This window comes from Rhinolophus hipposideros, assembly GCF_964194185.1.
Source record: "Rhinolophus hipposideros genome assembly, chromosome: 20".
NCBI lineage: Eukaryota > Metazoa > Chordata > Mammalia > Chiroptera > Rhinolophidae > Rhinolophus > Rhinolophus hipposideros.
The window spans coordinates 2,401,237-2,420,535 of NC_138066.1; the positions used below are offsets into that span (position 1 = coordinate 2,401,237).

Here is a 19,299-nt window from a genome sequence, read left to right on the forward strand (position 1 = left end):
ACAAGTCAAAGAACTCCTGAGGATACCAAAAGCCAGGACAGGCCTGGAACAGATCCTTCCCTAGTGCCTTCAGAGGAAGCACCATCCATCTGACGCCTCTACTTGGGACTTCTGATCTCCAGAACTGTGAGACAATAAATTACATTATTTTTATGTCATTCAGTTTTTTGTTTGTTTGTTTGTTTTTGTTTTTGCTTTTTTTAAAAAAAGATTTTATTGGGGAAGGGGAACAGGACTTTATTGGGGAACAGTGTGTACTTCTAGGACTTTTTTCCAAGTCAAGTTGTTGTCCTTTCACTCTTAGTTGTGGAGGGCGCAGGTCAGCTCCAGGTCCAGCTGCCGGTGCTAGTTGCAGGGGGCGCAGCGCACCATCCCTTGCAGGAGTCGAACTGGCAACCTTGTGGTTGAGAGGATGCGCTCCAACCAACTGAGCCATCCAGGAGCTCAGTGGCAGCTCAGCTCAAGGTGCCATGTTCAATTTTAATTGCAGGGGGTGGAGTCCACCATCCTTTGCAGGACTCGAGGAATCAAACTGGCAACCTTGTGGTTAAGAGCCCACTGGCCCATGTGGGAATCAAACCAGCAGCTTTCGGAGTTAGGAGCATGGAGCTCTAACCGCCTGAACCACCGGGCCGGCCCTGTCATTCAGTTTTTGGTACTTTGTTACAGCAGTCTTAGCAAGCTAATACAACAAACAACCCAATTTTTCAAATGGTCTAAAGTCTTGAATAGACACTTCACTGAAGAAGATGTACAAATTGATAATAAACACACAAAAAGTGGCTCAACATTAGTCATTACTCATAGAGAAATGCACTCTAAACCACAATGAGATATCAGTACAAACCCACTAGAATGGCTATAATAAAAATGAGAAACAATCCCAGAAAGTTATTTTGTGGATATTGACAAACTGATTCTAAAGTTAATGTGGAAAGGCAAAAGACCCAAAATAGCCAACACAGTATTAAAGGAGAATAATATCAGAAGACTGACACTACCCAACTTCAAGACTTAATTATAAAGCTACAGTAATGAAGACAATGTTATATTGGTGAAAGAATAGACAAATAGATCAATGGAACGGAATAGAGAGCTCACAAATAGACCCACACAAATAGTCAACTGATCTGTGACAAAGGAGCAAAGGAAATTCAATAAAGAAAGAAGTTTTTTTCTAGAAATTGTGATGGGACAACTAGACATCTGCATGCATAAAAATAAAATACAGGAGTGGCTGGATGGCTCAGTTGGTTAGAGCGTGATCTCTTAACAACAAGGTGCCGGTTCAATTCCCACATGGGCCAGTGAACTTCACTCTCCAGAACGAGATTGGAAACAATGGCTGGAGCTTGGAGTTGAGCCGCTGGTGGACGGTGGGTTGGCTCAGAGGTTGGAGTGAGGTGCTCGTAACACCAAGGTTACTGGTTCAAGTCCCATATGGGCTCCGTCCACAACCAGATTGAAAACAATGACTTGACTTGGAGCTGAGCTGCGCCCTCCACAACTAGATTGAAAAATGACTTGACATCCTGGAAAAACACACCGTTTCCCAACATTCCCCAATTAAAAAACAAAAAAGAATAAATACAGATGCCCCTTGACTTAAGATGGCGTTATGTCTCAATAAACTCATCACATGTTAAAAATGTCAAAGTCAAAAATGCACTTAATACACCTAACCTACCAAACGTCATAGCTTAGGTTAGCCTCCCTTAAACATCCTCAGAACACTTACATTAACCTAGAACTGGGCAAAATACAAATACAAATACAAAAACCTAATACAAAGCCTATTTTATAATTAAGTGTTGAATATCTCGTGTAATTTATTATGCAGATCGCTTTCACACCATTGTAAAATTAAAAAATCGTTAAGCTGAACCATCATAACTTAGGGACCATCTGTATAGACATAGATCTTACACTTTTCGCAAAAAGTAAAATGGGTCCTACACCTAAATGTAAAATGCAAAACTGTAACACTCCCAGAAGCTAATATAGGAGAAAAATTTTGGTCACTTTAGATTTGGTGATGACTTTTTAGATATGATACCAAAAGCATGATCCGTGAAAGAAAACAACAAAAACTTGGTAAGTTGGACTTCATTAAAATTAAAAACATTTGCTCTGTGAAAGACATGGTTAAGAAAATGAAAAGACAGGCCATAGACTGTGAGAAAAACATTTGAGAAACACATATCTGATAAAGGACTGGTATCTAAAATATACAAAAACTCTTAAAACAATAATTTAAAAAACAACCCAATTTTAAAATGGGCAAAAGATCTGAACAGACACCTCATCAGAGAAGATATATTGATGAGAAATAAGTATATGAAAAGATGCTTTACATCATTTGTCCTCAGGGGTTTGTGAATTAATCAGTGCGTACCTCTACACACCTATTAGAAGAGCTAAAGTCTCAAACTCTGATGAGAATGTGGAGCAACAAGAACTCTCACTGCTGATGGGAATGCAAAATGGTACAGACACTTTGAAAGACGGCTGGGCAATTTCTTACACAGCTAAACATAATAGTAGCATACTACACAGCAATCATCCACCCAGGTATTTACAGAAAGAGTTGAAAACTATGTCTACACAAAAACCTGCACAAGAATGTTTTATAGCTTTATTTATAATTGCCAAAGCTTAGAAGCAACTGAGATGTCCTTCAGTAGATGAGTGGGTAAACTGTGGTACATCTAGACAATGAAGTATCAATGCTAAAAAGAAATGAGCCGTCAAACTCTGAAAAGGCAAGGAGGAACTTTAAATGATTATTACTAAGTTAAAGAAGCCAATCTGAAAAGGCTACATACTGTATAATTTCAACTATATGACATCTGGAAGAGGCAAAACTATAGAGACAATAAAAAGATCAGGGGTTGGGGGAAGAGGTACACAAGAAGAAGGGAAGGAATGAACAGGTGGTACACAGAGGATTTTTATGACCATGAAATTATTCACATATATAATGTTGGATATGTGTCATACATTTGTCAAAACCTATAGAATATACAACACCAAGAGTGAAGGCTAATGTGAACTGTGGATTTTAGTTAATAATAATGTATCCGTATTCTTTCATTAATTTAAGAAATATGTCACACTAACACAAAATGTAAATAGTAAAGGAAATTGAGAGGAGAGAGTGGGGTTATGGACTTAAAGAGAATATCACAGGCCCAAAATGGCATCACTTGTGCCCATGATATCAAACCTAGATTTAATATATGACCTACCTAATTGCAGTTTCAATCTTTTCCAGAAGCCTACTTTTAATCAACCAATTTGAAATTTTCTGGTCCAGCACCAGTAAGGTAATCAGTCACATGGGTCCTCTCTATCCCCCATAGAAAGAAGAGGCAATCTGCGTGATAAGAACCCTTCCAGGTCTCTTCTCGCAAAGAAAAGATGTCGGGGCCCAGAAATAACTCTTTCTTTTCTTTCATTCCTAGCTCCCTTGCCTCACGCTGTTTCCTATAAAAACCTTCCATTTTGTACAAGTCCTCAGAGCACCCTTCTAGTTGTCAGATGGGATGCAGCTCGATTCATGAATCACTTAATAAAGCCAATTAGATCTTCAAATTTACTCAGTTAAATTTTGTTTTTTAACAATGGGAACTCTATTTTCTGTTCAATTTTTTAAAAAGTTGACTAACTCTTTTTTTAAAGACAAACAATGCCAAGAATTGGCAAGGAAGTAGAGAAACTGGAATCCTCATACACTGGTTGTGGGAATGTAAAATGGTACAGCCACTTTGGGAAACAATTTGGCAGCTTCTTAGAAAGTTAAATATAAACTTATCATTCAGCCCAACAATTCAACACCTAGGTTTCTACCAAGGGAAATGAAAACATACATCCACACAAAGACTGGTGCAAGAATGTTCCCAGCAGCCTTAGTCATAATAGCCAAAATCAGAAACAACCCAAATGTCCATCAACTGATGAATGGATAAATAAAATGTGTTATATCCACACAATGGAATATTACTTGGCCATAAAAAGAAATGAAGTCCTGAAAAATGGTACAACATGGATGAACCTCAAAAACATCCTAAGTAACAAAAGACTACATATGATTCCATGTATACAAAATATTCAGAAAAGGCAAAGTTCACACAGACAGAAAGCAAATCAGTGGATTACCTGGGGTTGACCATGGGAGCAGAGATTGACTGCAAAACAGGCTCCGGGAAATTTTGGGGGGTGATGGAAAGATTCTAAAACTAGATTGCAGTGACAGTTGCACAACTCTAAATTTATTGAAAATGATTAGATTATGCACTTAAAATGCATGACTTTTATGGTATGTAAATTATAACTCAATAAAAGTATAAAAAAACAAGGTCCATGGAAAACATAAATTAAGAATAATATAAATGTAGCCAGGAGGAAAGATGTCAGAAGGCAGATACACAAGCTACATACACAAGATACGCAAGATACAGAAGGTCCCGTACAATTGCTAGTTGTCAATTTGCTTCCAAGTTCTTTGGTAGCCAAAGTGAGCAGAGAAGTCCTGCCCATTGGAGGGGAGGCATACTTAATTCTGTGAGAACAGCTATTCCCAACTAGTGTCAGTGGTCAGGAGAAAAATATGAATAGTGTCCTATCAATATCCTGGGACAAAAACAGTAATAGATTCCATAAGATAATTTCTTTTAATGTTCTATAATAAAAGCTATGTATATGATGACAAAACACAACCCAGAGGAGGCAGTTGTGCTGAGGCTAAGAGCACATGCTCCAAGTATGTTGCTTTCTGAATGTCTAGCGAGATTCAAAGGTAAATCCTAGAATATGTAGCGAACTGGATAGTTCTTTGGAAAAATAAATATAATTACATAAGTATAATTTCTCTCAATGGGTTCTCTTTTTTTCCATGCATTGATAATTATTGTGCAGGAGTTTTTCCCCAGGCAAAGAACAGCCTAGAGTGGAGGTGTGGCCAATCATGCACACATACTCCTAGGCAGAGCTGTTGGATTTTATGCAAGGAATATATTCCTGAAGAACTCACTTAACTCCAGATGTAAAGGAGAAAACAAGATTTCAAATTCTGCTTATAAAACAAGACTTCAGTGTTTTATTTTTTTATGTCATGCTTTTCAAAATTCACATAATGTACTTTGCAGTGTATAATGCACATCCAAGTTTTGGGCCCAAACTTTCAGGGGAAAAAATCTTTCATTTCAATTCTTTAGTTCAAATTTTTATCTGTTTATATTTAGGTACTTATTTTTTTATCATAAAGGAATTTTAGCATTTACCTATCTATCTATTTATTTATTATTACACTTTTAACTCATAAGCATAAATAAAGAATTAAAAACATTTATATAGACACAGAATTAGTACTACCCACATATAATGCACATCCTTATTTTTCCCTCACAAATTTGGGCAAAAAAGTATGCACTATACAACAGCAAAATATGGCAATTCAAACCTGCACTAAATGGGACCTGTCCTTTAGTGGTTAAAGGAGCAGAAAATTCAGGGAGTGGGGTGACTCACTCCCTTTCAGAATGTCCCTTTGCACTGGTGACACGTTGTAGTTACTGTTGAGTTCCTGGCCAGTCAGGGGCATGGTCCCGTGCCTGTGGCCCCAGCTTATAAGCAACAAGGAAGGAAAAGGATTTGTGAGTTTACACTTGGTGTGATTTTTCAGCTTTTTGCTAATCTGCATTCATCTTTTGGTACACTGGAATTACAGAAGACAAGGGGAGTCATTGTTTTGAATAATAGTAATAGAACTGATACAAGCAAATACTTTGGACATTTACTGTACAGTTAGCCCTTTCCATGTACTGATGAGTTCATCCTCACAGCCCTATGAGGCCTCAGGTAGCACAGGCCTATCAGTGGTACTCACACACATGGCCTCAAACAGATGAAAGACAATGTAAATCGGCAAGACCTTGTTCACCAAGGCAATGACGTCTCTGCAGAAGAAATGGGAAAGAACATTTGTTTGGAGCACTAAGACATGACTACATTCTTAGAGACCCAGTTATATGCCTTCTGTTACAGCACCTCCCCAAAATGTTGGGAACCTAACATACATGAACCACATGAACCTGCGCTGAGTTTCTACGTGTCTATAGGTCTTCTTAAATTCCAGAAAAGCTCCCAATTTTGAACTGCCCTTTGATTAGCATCTTGTCTCTGAACAAGCAAGGAGGCCACAGTCTGGGGAGCAAGCATAGATGCTGGCCTCTCAGTGAGGGCAAAGCCGGGGCTAGTCCTGCTTCCTTTGGACCCATGTGGCACTGAGCCACATCTCTGAGGACCAACTGCAAACCACTCTGACGTTTCCCAGAAGTCAGGAAGGAAAACTGGTTACCTACTCATCATTGGTAAAAACATGACCCAATTTATTTTTCAGGATGCTCAACAGGGTGCTCATAACCACTGAGATGCAAACTGGAAGAGAAAAAGGAAGAGCATTTGGCTGAACCCAATCCATAGAGGAGCCCAGCTTAAGCCAGCACAAGTCAGTGCAGCCCCCCACACCCAGGAGCCTAAAGTCCCCTGCATTAGAGCCATTCATTTGGATTAAGATACCCTTTTGCAGTCCAGTAGGAATGACAACATATAAAACGTCCTTCCTCCTGAGTTTCTCAAAGTGGGGTTCCTGGGCCAACAGCATTGACATCAGCTGGTAACTTGTTAGAAATGCAGATTCTTAGATGCCCATCTCCGACCTACTGAATCAGAAACTCTGCCTGGTGAGGCCCAGCAATTTGTGTTTTGACATGGCCTCCAGAGGATTCCAATGCTGTCTGAAGCCTGTGAACCATTGCTTTCCACAGAGGCACTGATCTGAATCTGTCAGCCTCAGAAAGTAGAACCATGATGGAGGACACAAGAGTGTTCTTTCTGAGGGATGGGATGGGCAGGTCCCAAGCCCCTGGGGATGCTGGGAGGGCGAGCTTACAGAGGACCTGGATGACTAGAGGGAGAAGCCTGGGGAGGAAAGGCCTTCACAGGGTCACACAAAGGTGAGTGATGGAAACCCCTGAGCTGTTCCCAAAAGGGCCCAGGAACCACAGCAGCAGGAAAGGAGTAGAGAAGGGGCACGGCAGGCAAGAGAGATGTTTGCTGCTGGGGGGAGGAAAAAAGTGGGGGGACCCCCATTAACTCATCAGCAAGGGCTGCTCTGGGCCAGATGGCAGGTATAACAGGTTTGGGAGGTAAATCTGTCCACTCCCAAGGCCAACCCTCCCTCCAAAGTGCCAGGACTTTCCCTGGCCCAGGCCCTTGACTTTCTGCTTTCCAAGTTCCCACTCCCACGGGAGAGGACTCCACCCACCTGTGCAGAGCACGCCGGACATGGCCGATCGCTTAGCTTGAACAGTATCTGAAGCTCCCAGGGCTGTCCCCACTCGGACACAGACAGCGATACTGAGTCCCATGGGAATCTGGGATCAGTGATAAGATGGTCATTGGAGCCACCCTCCTGCCCCTGGGATGGGGTGGCTGCTGAGCCAGGAAGAAGCAGAGGAGCAGCCCTCTAACCCTCCAACCTGGGCCACAATGGGGGAGAGCAAAAAAACAGGATGGATGCCAGGGAGGCAGCATGAGGAGAGAGGGCATTTCACAGTTGCTGACAACAGGCAGTGACATCTGAGATTGGGAGATTGGAGCCACCCAATCCTGCCCCCACCACTCCATCAAACATGACTGGCAGACTGGCCTTGCAACCAAAATCACTGTGTTCCCCAAAACTCACGAGTAAATCAATTTTAAAGAGGTGAATGTGGCACTAAGAATGCCAGCAAATCTCCCTGTAAGAAAAATATATTCAGTGGAAACCATTTGTAAAACTATGAATCACCTTATAAATTAGTTCTATAAGTGTAGGTTTTTGTGAATCTTTTGCTTAAACCTGGGATCACAGACTGCATGCCCCCAGGAGCCTGGCACATGAGTGACAGGGGACAACCCATGTCTCAGAGGAGAGGAGGGCACTGGGGACCATGTTGGAGGACAGCAATACTCCCCTCCACCAGGGGATGCTTTCACCCAGCTTTCTGGGGTGTGCAGGAACATGGGCCCACTGCTAAATGGAAGGTCCCATTTTTCAAGAAAATGCAAAAATCCAGATTATGATGTGAAATCTCTCAATTTTTATGGTGTCAATTCAGAAAAAATTCTAACATCATGTGAGTTTAATATTACTCCCAGTAGAGTGTCTGTGGGCTACCTGTGTGTGAGTCTGGCAGGGCCTGAACCTGCTGGGCATGGGAAGTCTGGGAGTGGCCCTCAAGAGACAGAGATCGCTTTTGAGGTGACAGCTTTCCCTCTCCTACAACACCTCCAAGCCAACAGGGGGACAGGGCAGGGATGGAGGGTGTGGCAAAGGCACCCCAGAGAAGCCTCACCAAGTAGGTTACAGTGGCCACTTCGTAGATGATGGCTTGGGCAGAGAGGTCCAGCATGCTGAGCAGGCCTGTGGGAGAGCACACAGTGAGCGTCCTGCCCCGGGGTCAGCTGGGGGACCCTGGGCTGACAGAATGCCCCTCCACTTTGGAGGCCAAGGAGTAAATGATTTCAAAGGGCAGATTCACAACAAAAAAATGTTCTTGCTTGACCTCCAGCCTTCCAGGAAAATCCTGCTCAATTGTTATTTTAGAATTTGGAATTTCCTGCAGGCTGTTACCCATATGGTCTGTCTTTCAAGTTGAACTCCTCGGAGTATGAGGCATGGTGAGGGAGGTAAAAGAGACTGGACCAAGATCAGGAAACCCAAGTTCAGGTCTTAGCTCTGCCACTGTGTGACTCTGGACAGTCTCTCTTATTCTTGGGCCTTGGTTTTCTTATCTATAGATGAGGGGAGTGAGAATTGGACTAGGTCACTCAGGGCAACTCCAGCACTGACCTTCTGATTCTCAGGCTGTTTGGACTCCGCACTGAGTGCTCCAATGAGCACACACTATGTCAGGTGAGAGCCTCAACCTGCCATACCTCCTCACACTCATGCACCAGCCCACTCAACCTTTCAGTTCTTCATTGACTCAATCACCTCCACTAAGGTGACCATGCAGTGCCAGGCCTTTGCTGGGCAGTACTGAGATCCAGACACAGAAGGCCTAGGCCTGCCTTCAGGGAGCTCACAGCCTGGTGGGGAGATGAGTGAGCAACTGACCTAGCCTGGGCCACGCTGGTGATCTATCCATTTAGGGAGGGGCTTCTGAACTGGGTGAGCAACCGACATGTTTCCCCCACCCTGCTCTTCCACATACCAGCGAGGAAGCTCCAGATCTCATAGGCCCACCACTCAATGCATATCATGAGCATGCTGGGGATGGCCAGCTGGAAGAAGGAGCCCCAATCCTGCAGGCACTGGCTGGACCAGCCTAGGAACAGAAGCCCTGAGAGCTGAGCAGTGGCCCACCCGTGCGTGCCTGCCCACTGCCAGGGGCCCCTGATGGTCTTTGGCTCTGCCCACTCCTGGGCTCAGCTGAGCAGGGCCAGGCACTTGACAGTTTGCACCGGGCATGCCAGCTGGTCCAGTGCTGGTGGGGGCGGTGGGAGGGTGGTGCAGGGATAGGGCCCCAACTCACTTGGCCAGCACCATGGAGCAGCTCAGGATAGGAGCCTCAGGCACGGGCAGGTGTTCCCACTCTGCCTGTGACACTACAGGATCTTGGGCAACTACCCTCCCCTTACTGGGCTCTGTTTCCTCAAGTGAAAATTTGAATCCTTATCTTTGTCCTTCCTCCCTAGAAGGGTTGTTGGGAAGATGGCATGAGATCAATGATGCAAAAGGATTTGCAAGGCAGATATGGCTATGCAGACTTGGAGGGGAGTACAGCCACACAGGACTCCCCTGCCCCCCAAATGAGGCGCTGGGCCCCCAGAGATGTTCCTGAACCACCTGGAAATGGAGCCCCCAGGCTACGGAGTTAGGTTTCAGGAGGCAGAAAAGCTCAGAACCCAAAGCCTGGGAGTAGACAGGCGGAAGTTTGAGTCCAGCCTCCACCACGTATCACCCTGGGCATTTTGGGAAAATTACTTAATCTCTGTCTGTCTCCATTTCCTCCATGTAAATAAAGTGGGAATAATAGGCGCTGCGCAGTTTAAGGTCAGGAACATCTGGCACTCGGCTCACTGCTGAAACCTAGGATTTACCTGTTACTACTGTTACTGTAATCACCATCCTGAGATCAAGGAACCCACAGAAAGCTCCCTGGGCCAGTCCCCAGCAGAGCTCTGCACTGTGACACACGGCATAGGGGAACCTGGGGCCTTTGGGGGTGTGGGTGCTGAGGGGTGGGGCAAAGGGAGGAGGGTCCTGAAGGGAAATGGAAGCAGGCCCAGGATGGAGCTCCTCCAATGGGGCTCCAACTAGGCCCTCTGCCTTCCAAAGGAACACCCTATGCCCATGCTGGGGCCTGCCTGCTGCTAGCACGCTCAGCCCCCTAAAGGCAGGGCAGCCCTCCCCACCTGCCCATGTCTCCAGGTGCAGCTTCTTCAGCACAATGTAGAAAAAGAGGAAGATGGTCTGCACGAACTGGGAGATGGTGTTGGCGTAAGCAGAGCCCCTGAAAAAAGAGAGAGAGCAGGAATGGGTCCGATGGCTAACTCTGACCCTGGGGAGGAGGGTCACCCCTGCTGAGGCCAGCACAGGGAGGAGGAGGCGTAGGCATGGCTCGCCCAGCATCCCCAACCTAGAATTGGCCTCAGCCAGGAGCCACCAGTGCCGCTGGCACCATTACTACACTATCCTGCCAGGCCCTCACTCTCGGCCTCTCCTGGCAGGCAGGGGCAGGGGTGGGGAGTGGCTCCTCTTCTTGTCTTGTTGGTGGGGGTTCCCACAAAAGCCACATGAAGCCCCTTCTGGACAACACAGGCAGCCTCCACAAATTTTTCATGGGTGAGGCAAGGATGATGACTGCCCCAGTCAGGGGTGGGGCACTTGGTGGGCGGTGCTCCCTGATCAGGCCCCCAAAGCCCACCAGCCTTACCTGACCCCTAGGTTCAGCACAGAAACCAGGATGTAGTTGGCCAAGCCATTGACACAGTTGCCCACGACGCCACTGAGGACTTGGGGCCAGATGATTTCCTGAAATAAATGAAAACTGGCCTTGCTATGGGGTGGGCAGGACCAAAGGGGTGTGAACAAGCCTGGGCACATCTAGGGCTTGGAAGGAGGCTGGGGACATGCAGCTCCTCACTGTGCCCTGTACCAGAGATCAGGACATGGCTTGGCAGGTTCACAGATAGTGCAGAGAGGGAAAAAGCCCCAGGTGCCTCTTCCCACTGGAATCGGACAGTGTGCTGGGGGAGGGACCACCCCTCCAGCCAGGGACCTGTACCTGATTTTGCAAATATTTTGCCAGCAGGCTGTAAAAAAAAATCACCTGTATAAAATAAAACACATATACATACAAATAAACAACTATTTAAAAAATAAAAACAAACAAAAACACCAAACATTAACAAGGTTTCTTAGATATCTAAGTTTGGGGCAATTAATTTCACCAAAGTACGTCTGGAACCCTACAGGTGGGCTCTGATGGAGAGCACGCTTCAGCAGGCTTGTGAAAGAGGCAGAGTGCCTGGCAAGGCTTCTGGCTGCCACCAGCCTAGGAAGGCCACTCAGGGACTTGTGCACAGAGGACACACCAGAGCCGAATTCCACAGTTTGTAACTACTCCAGGGCCTGGTTCTGGCTGCTAAAGAATCTGGAAGGCATGGCCTTGGACTGAGGGCGTGGTGGAAACTGGGCAATGCTGGCCACCAGCAGCCTCTGCTGATCAAGTTTAAGTCCCCATGGAGGGGGCAGGGCCTTCCCTGTCTCAGGAGGATGGGGCCATGCATATCACTGTGTGTGTGTGTGTGTGTGTGTGTATGTGCGCGCGCGCGTGCGCGTGTGGTTGGGGGCACTGCCCCTGCTCCTTCTGTCCTCTTTCAAAGCCTGGCCCAGGGCCTGTGCCTTCCTGCCCTATCCTTTCCATTAGCTCTCCACTTAGTGCAGTGTAGTGATTACTAAGAGCATGGAACTGGAACTACACTGCCCGGCTTCAAATATTGGTTCTGCCTTTTGTGGTGTGTGATTTTAAGCAATCTACATAACCTCTCTTGCCTATTTCCTCTATAATGGGGATAATAATATGTGTATACTTTATATACACATATGTGTACAAAGTGCTTACAAAACAGTATTTGGCACATTTAAACATTCCAAGTGTTAGGTAAGCATTATATAAGCATTATTATTATTTCATTGGTAATGAAATCTTGCAAGTGCATTTTGTGGGAGGGACTTGCTTTATTTGATAAGGAGTTGCCACAGTGATAACTTTATAGGATGTTTTCCCCTGACCCAGCCCTAATGTTTGACAAGATACCATCACCTTGGTCTAAAGAGCTAAAGCACGGGCACTCGGGGGAACACCAGCCTTTTCAGGTACTTTCCATGATACAAAAGAAATCTGGTGCTGGCAGGGCCCCAAAGAGGTCATGGTACTAGCCTTTCAGTGTGTGGCCTGCCAGACTTCTGCATGCTTTAAGGCACCCTGAATTCGCCGACTCATCCCCTTCCCAGCTCCCTTCTCAAGAACTTTGCCCCTTGGTAGCTGGAGGGTAAAGTGGTGCTGCATGCCAGAGATGGGAGGATAAACTCCAGCTGGCAAGGCCTTCCCTGATACAGAACTGCCAAGGAATAAGTAACACGTGTCACTAAGCTTCAACAAATCAAATAATGTAGCAGTGGATTCCAGAGTAGACATACAGACTGCTGGGTCAGGCCAGAAATCTCAGAAACTGACCAGACTGGACACACTGCTTATTTAGTACTTAGTAAATTCATGGAGAAAAGAAAGAAGGGAATAGTCAAAAATGCATCTTAGAAAAAGTTTGTTAGATTAAAATCTTACATGTAAAAATAGAAACCATAAAAGGATTCAAAGAAAATACAGGCAAATGTTTATACAATCTTGATGTGGGTTAAGTGTTTTTAAGCTCAGCAAAGACAGATATTATAAAGGATAAGATTTATGGATCTGTTATGTATACATTAAAAATTATTTAAGTAAAAATATCAAAATAAGAAAAGGCAAGTGACAAACTGAAAAACATGTTTGCAACATATATGACAAAGGGTCAAGCTACTATTAGTATAGTATAGTATCAAGATACTATAGTAACAAGAGTTACGATAATTAGAAAAAGATTAACTCACTAAAATAAACAAAGGGTATAAACAATTCACAGAAGAAAAACAAATGATCAGTAAATACATGAAAAAATATTCAACTTCATTGGCAATAAAATGCATGTTAAAACAATTTTTTTCTAATGGGAAAAAAATTGATAATACTACTCTGTGCTGATGAGTGTTGCCAGTGGGATTAGAATCAATGCAAATTGGTATCAAAAACGATTGAGGAGTAACTCCAATTACAATAATCCATTTTAAGGAAATCATTACAGATGTTCACAAAGTTTTTCTATAAGAATGTTAATCAAATCTTGTTCACAATAGTGAATATTGGAAACAACCTAAATACCTAACATATAGGACTTGGTTAATAAATTATGACACTCAGGGATACTACATAGCCTTTGAAGTAGGTATTGTGGAAGACTATTTAATCATATCAAGAAACTAATGACATATTTGAAAAGGAAAAAGCAGATTATAATACAATATACATACATTGGCCTCATTTCAAACCATATGTATGTAGGTGTGTGTTTGAAATCACACACCCATGAATAGAAATAATCCTGAAAAGAAATATTAACCTATGTTCTTTCTGGGTGGTAGGATTATAAGTGATTTGAAATTTTTCTTCCCCCGGATTCTATAATTTCTTCAATAAGTGGTTTTCTACTCACAAAATATGTTCTGTTAATTTTTAGAAATTCAATCTGCACTGACTGGAAGGGTCATCGTCTCCTGCCTGTCAGCCATCCTCATGGTACAGTGGGAAGTCACTGCGGGCTGATGGGCTTCACAGCAGAAACATGGAAAGTTAAAAAGCCAGAATTTGGGAAAGTGTAACTCCACCCTCCTCCAGGCTCAGCAGACAGTGGGACTTACCGGAAGTGCTGGCATGAAAATCAGCACATATTCCTGGGTTAGCCTGCAAGAAAACCAGAAGCTCTGGAGCTGACCAGCCTATGCTTTCTCGACTGGGGACATCCTGGGCATCCCGAGTTTGAGGAGAGGCTTTCCCAGGCCCTGGAGATCTCCATCAAGACAAGTGAAACTTTAGCAGTCGAGGGTGGTGCTGCCACCACGTGCCAGAAATATGCCAGGAGGAGCCCAAGGACCCAACCACAGGGGTCTAATGATTAGGGAACTTAAATTCAGAGTAACATGTGGTTTGCAAGGGGGGAAAAAGTTCTGTCTTATCAAGAAATAACAAAATAGGGCGGCTTGTTAGCTCAGTTGATTAGAGCGCAGTGCTCTTAACAACAAGGTTGCTGGTTCGATCCCCACATGGGCCACTGTGAGCTGCGCCCTCCACAACTAGATTGAAACAACTACTTGACTTGAAGCTGATGGGTCCCGGAAAAACACACTTAAAAAAAATAATAACAAAATGAAGTGCACATAATATAAAATGAACATGGTATTCCCCTGAGGGGATGTTTCTAAAAATAATGAACTGCAGTTCATCAGAAATTAGTCAGTCCTCTTCCTCCTTTTTGTAATGTGGGGTAATGTACATTTCATTTCTTCAAAAGTATCTGTGAAGGGGGCCGGCCCGGTGGCTCAGGCGGTTAGAGCTCCGTGCTCCTAATTCCGAAGGCTGCCGGTTTGATTCCCACATGGGCCAGTGGGCTCTCAACCACAAGGTTGCCAGTTCGATTCCTCCACTCCCTCAAGGGATGGTGGGCAGCGCCCCCTGCAACTAGAAAACGTCAACTGGACCTAGAGCTAAGCTGTGCCCTCCACAACTAAGACTGAAAGGACAACTTGAAGTTGAATGGCACCCTCCACAACTAAGATTGAAAGGACAACAACTTGACTTGGGGAAAAAAAAAGGTCTGGAAGTATACACTGTTCCCCAATAAAGTCCTGTTCCCCTTCCCCAATAATAAAAAAAACAAGCATCTGTTAAGCTCCAACTAGTGCAGGGACACATATGCAAATAACATGCAAATCTCTATTTTTCTTTCCTCCTACTAAATCAAAACTGGCCATTTTGTCTGCTCCCAGCTGGTCACAACTGGAGCAGCACATTGTGCCGGAGAATTCCAATACCTAACCCAGAACCATCACTAGAGAAGCTGCTCTTGGGATCCAGAGAAGCATGGGGCCTGGGGCGGGGCTTCTTTGGGGGTTACCTCCCAGGCTTCCCAGCAGGAGCCAAGTGCTACCTGGCAACATCCGGGTCCTGCCTGAAGAGCAGCAGGATCTGCTGAGTGTTGAGGAAGACCGCCCAGCAGGGGAAGCAGCAGAGAAGCAGTATGAGCGTCCCCCTCTGCAGGATGACCCCCATGTGCTTCTTGTTGCAGCTGCCAAAGCTCTGCAAAACAGCAACCCCCATGCTCAGCACCTTCCCTGTCTGCTAGGTGAGCTCAGCCAGGGCATCAACCTGCTAGCGGTGCTAGTGCTGTGGGATGGCAATGGGCACCAGTCAGTGCCTCAGAATAACTTTGGTATTCTTTGGTTTCATACTAATGTGATTAAAATCACCAATGGAAATCAAGTGAGGTAGCATCTTTGGTTCACATTACAAAGACTAAATCATCACTTTTTTTTTTTTACATGTGGAAGTAGCTATTACTTACCTTCTGCTTCTTTGTCCTTCCTATTTAGGAGATAGTTACGAAATGCACTGTAAAGCTAACCACACTACAAAAATAATCTAAAAGGCCAATTGAATCCAAAAATGGCCTCTGGTGTTTGAATGCACTTTAAACAACTAGATAGGAAAGGAACATTTGGCAGCCCTAGGTATAGCCTGGGGCAGCTCCCTAGGCAGGGGCTCAAACTGCTCACAAAATTAAAATAGCAGCAATGTACCGAGCACAAGCCTCTGTCCACCCATTGTCCCCAGTTCTTCAAAAGTGTCTAATGAGGAAAGCATCATGTCCCTACATCACAGCTGAGCCAAGGGAGCTCTGAGAGCATTTGCCAAGTCTCCCTGCTGGTAAGTGGCAGCCAGGTCCGAGCCCAGGTACCTAGGTCCACCATGAATCCCAAACTCCAGAGGCACCTGAGTCCCCACTGGGCTGTGAAGGCAGAGGGGCTCCCAACTGTGCACCCTCAACACTTGACACTCCGGGGCAGGGAACTAACTCCACCCATTTCTCTCCATGGCTCTCTTGGCTTCTGCCCACACTCAAAGGGAGTGTCTCATTCCCTGACAGCACAAGGTCCTAGGATATGCCAGGGAAGTGGGGGGCATCTGTCCCCTCCCCCAATGTCTGCCTGGCAGGCTCCCAGCTCCAGGAGACACTGAGGGGTCTTTGCGGGGGGCCTCCACCCCCTACCATTTCTGCAGCAGCTGAGGGATCAGCTTTGCTCCTGCCCAGCTCCAGGAAGCCCACCTACCTGAGACATCAAGGTGTCACACGCTGAGGAAAAGCCAGCTCCTACAGAAACTCCACAGACATTGACAAACTGGAGTCACACACGGGAGAAAACACGAGGCTTGTCAGGTGGGGACCTAGGAGGGGACCCTGCCTCTGGGGTAACACCACCCAGCAGCAGCTGTGATGTGCATCTGAGCCAAAGACCTCCCTCTAGGCTGGGCCCGGCCCGCATGTGCTGTGTCCCATCAGGTCACAGCTGTGAATGTAGCTGACAGCCCTCATGTTATGTCTTCTCCTTGAAAGCCCAAGGGAGAAGCCCAAGAAAGACCATCCCTGCACAGTCCCGGCTGTACTCACGGCCACCGATAGGGTCACCGATGCCAGCTCCACTTTGCCCAAGTGCCCACAGAACACCGAGCTCACAACATAGATCATGAAGGATAGCACCTGGAACAGGAACTGGAGGGTGGCGGCCAGGGTCAAGGGCGCCACTCAGCCCTGCCTCAGCCTGCCAGCCCCCATCAACCCCAAAGCTCCCTCCCATGACAGCCCAGTCTTACATGCACAACAGTGACCTGCAAAAAAACATTCACAGCCACGGGGCCAATTGCCCACCTGCGGAGAAACAAGCATGTGGCTAAGGCTGACATAGCAGCCAGGGCTGGAAGTCAGGAGACCTGAGTGCTACTCCTATTGTACAGTCAGCAACTTCATTGACTTCCTCGTTCCGGTTTCCTTGCTTGAAAGTGCACAAGTGCACAACAGGCACCTAGCACAGACCTCACAGAGCTTAACACAAGAGAGCATTCGATATTGCTGTTGATATTGTTATTATAATCATTTGGTAAGGCCATATCCAAACAAAACAGGTGGAATAAAGTCCACCAATATTTTAGTAATCGCTATGTCCAGGGGATGGGATTAGAGATGAATTTCTTTCTTCTTTGTAACTTTCCGTTTTGTCTGAAACTTTTACTGGGAGTGCATATTTGTTAGTTTTTATGGTCAGAAAAAAATGTATCTAAAGCCATTTCGCACTAGGAATACAATGGGCAGAGGGTCCCTTCTTCCCCTGTAAACGCCTCTTTGGGGAGACCTGCAGGCTCCTGGATCAATAAATCTCACTTGTCATTGTGGGATCTTTTAACACAGCCTTCCCCTGGTCTCTGAAGGAGGACACACCCGTCCCGGCTGAGCAGGGCCAGGCCCCACTGCACCCTGGCACTATCCAGGGACAGCCGTCCTGCTGTCACCTGCTCTGGGCGGCAGCCTCTGGTGCAGCCTGGACATGGTCAACAGTCAACACGGGCAGTTCCTGGGGAAGGTTGTGAGCAGACCCTGGCAAACCTTGTGTCACACCTGAATAGCATCTAGCTCCCAGCCTCACTGCCCCCCACCCCCACCTCCTTACCAGGGGTCCTGACAAGACAAAGAGCTTCCACGCCTCAGCCCTAAAGCCAACAGGGACCAGCCTGCGGAGGGCAGTGCAGCAGCCCCCGTGGTCCAGGGAAAATGTGTCCTGGAAGCTGTCCATTCCAAGCCCAGAGCACTTGCTGGCTACCTTACACGCCTGAGCACTCCCAGCCTTGACCCACCAGCCTGAAGTCACCTTGCAGTCTAACTAATGAGTAAGAGAGGGAGGAGTGTCCGCCTCAGCAACCTGTGGGATGTGCCCTGTTTCCCTCGTCAGCCTACTGGCGCTGGCCCCAGGGAAGGACAGAACAGAGCTTTAGACACCTAAGAGTCACCCAGGCTGAGCCTTGTGGGTGCCTCATGTCTGTTCTCCCCAAGGGTCAGCAGCGAAACCCCAGGAAGAGAAGGTTAGGGGCAGTGAGAAGGTGTGCTAGGCCAAGGGATGGAGGTGCTGGGGTGCTGGGTATCTTACACCTTGGGATGATTGTGCCCAGATGACTCTCATTTCACAGATGAAGAAATGGAGACTCAGAGAACCAGGCAGCAGAGCCTGGGTTCCATGCAGGTGGGCTGCCTCCAGAACCTTGTGCTGGGAGGGGTGAGGTGGGAGGGGACGGGCTGGGGTCAGGACTTACCATGTTTCCCCGAAAATAAGACCTAGCCGAACAATCAGTTCTAAGGTGTCTTTTGGAGCAAAAATTAATATAAGACCACCTGGTCTTATTTTACTATAAGATCTGGTATAAAATATAATAATACAATAATATAATAATATAATGCCAGGTCTCATATTAATTTTTGCTCCAAAACACGTATTAGAGCTGATTGTCCGGCGAGGTCTTATTTTTGGGGACACAGGGTAGGATGCCTGAGAAGAGTCTCTTAGCCCTCCCTTTGCCCACCATCCCTTTCAATAGCATCCCTGAGAGCCAGGTGGCCCCGCTGGGGCAATCAGCCCACTCCTCTTGCCGTCTATTTTGCCTAGCCGAGCTGTCACTGAGCATCCCACCAGGTTCCTCTCTGGCTCACCCGTCTACCTTCTTTTTTCTTCCATACAGGAGTGGCCTGTGACCCACCAAGGACAGGCAAGGCAGTGCAAACCATGGGAAACTCATAACTACTACCTCACTTGGCCCAGTCCTGGATCAGGCTTTGAAGTACGGATGCAGCCAGGAGAAGAAGAAGCGAGGGGGCCAGCAGGATTTGCAGGCAGGACATCTGGCCATGGGAGGGCTGGGCCCTAGTCCCTGCCATATGCACTGCTGGGTTCCCACATCCACCTCTGCAGTAAGGGAGTGGCAAGCAGATCCCAAGGTACAGCCCCCAGAGCTACAGGGAGGGAGGATTCAGGACAAAAACAAACAGGAGACA

At 46.2% G+C, this 19,299-nt stretch overlaps 1 protein-coding gene across 10 annotated transcripts in view; it reads right to left on the reverse strand.

The window, feature by feature from the left end:
• Positions 1–18,129, reverse strand: part of LOC308488878 (multidrug and toxin extrusion protein 2-like) — a 26,052-nt gene extending 7,923 nt beyond the window's left edge. Inside the window, exons 1-14 of one of the 10 annotated variants that reach the window (XM_081029135.1) lie at positions 17,927–18,103; positions 17,076–17,130; positions 16,873–16,974; positions 16,535–16,603; positions 15,355–15,503; positions 14,069–14,111; positions 11,337–11,381; positions 10,986–11,083; positions 10,465–10,562; positions 9,261–9,374; positions 8,400–8,467; positions 7,328–7,436; positions 6,363–6,438; positions 5,888–5,957 (exon numbers count right to left, since the gene is read on the reverse strand). In XM_081029135.1, coding sequence (XP_080885261.1) covers positions 5,888–5,957; positions 6,363–6,438; positions 7,328–7,436; positions 8,400–8,467; positions 9,261–9,374; positions 10,465–10,562; positions 10,986–11,083; positions 11,337–11,381; positions 14,069–14,111; positions 15,355–15,503; positions 16,535–16,603; positions 16,873–16,950 — 1,017 coding nt within the window. In that variant the 5' untranslated portion in view covers positions 16,951–16,974; positions 17,076–17,130; positions 17,927–18,103. Of the gene's footprint in view, positions 1–5,887; positions 5,958–6,362; positions 6,439–7,327; positions 7,437–8,399; positions 8,468–9,260; positions 9,375–10,464; positions 10,563–10,985; positions 11,084–11,336; positions 11,382–14,068; positions 14,112–15,354; positions 15,504–16,534; positions 16,604–16,872; positions 16,975–17,075; positions 17,204–17,926 lie in introns of those variants that run through there. The other 9 variants (XM_081029129.1, XM_081029132.1, XM_081029131.1 and 6 more) reach the window with 9 other exon arrangements.
• Positions 18,130–19,299: the final 1,170 nt, after the last annotated feature.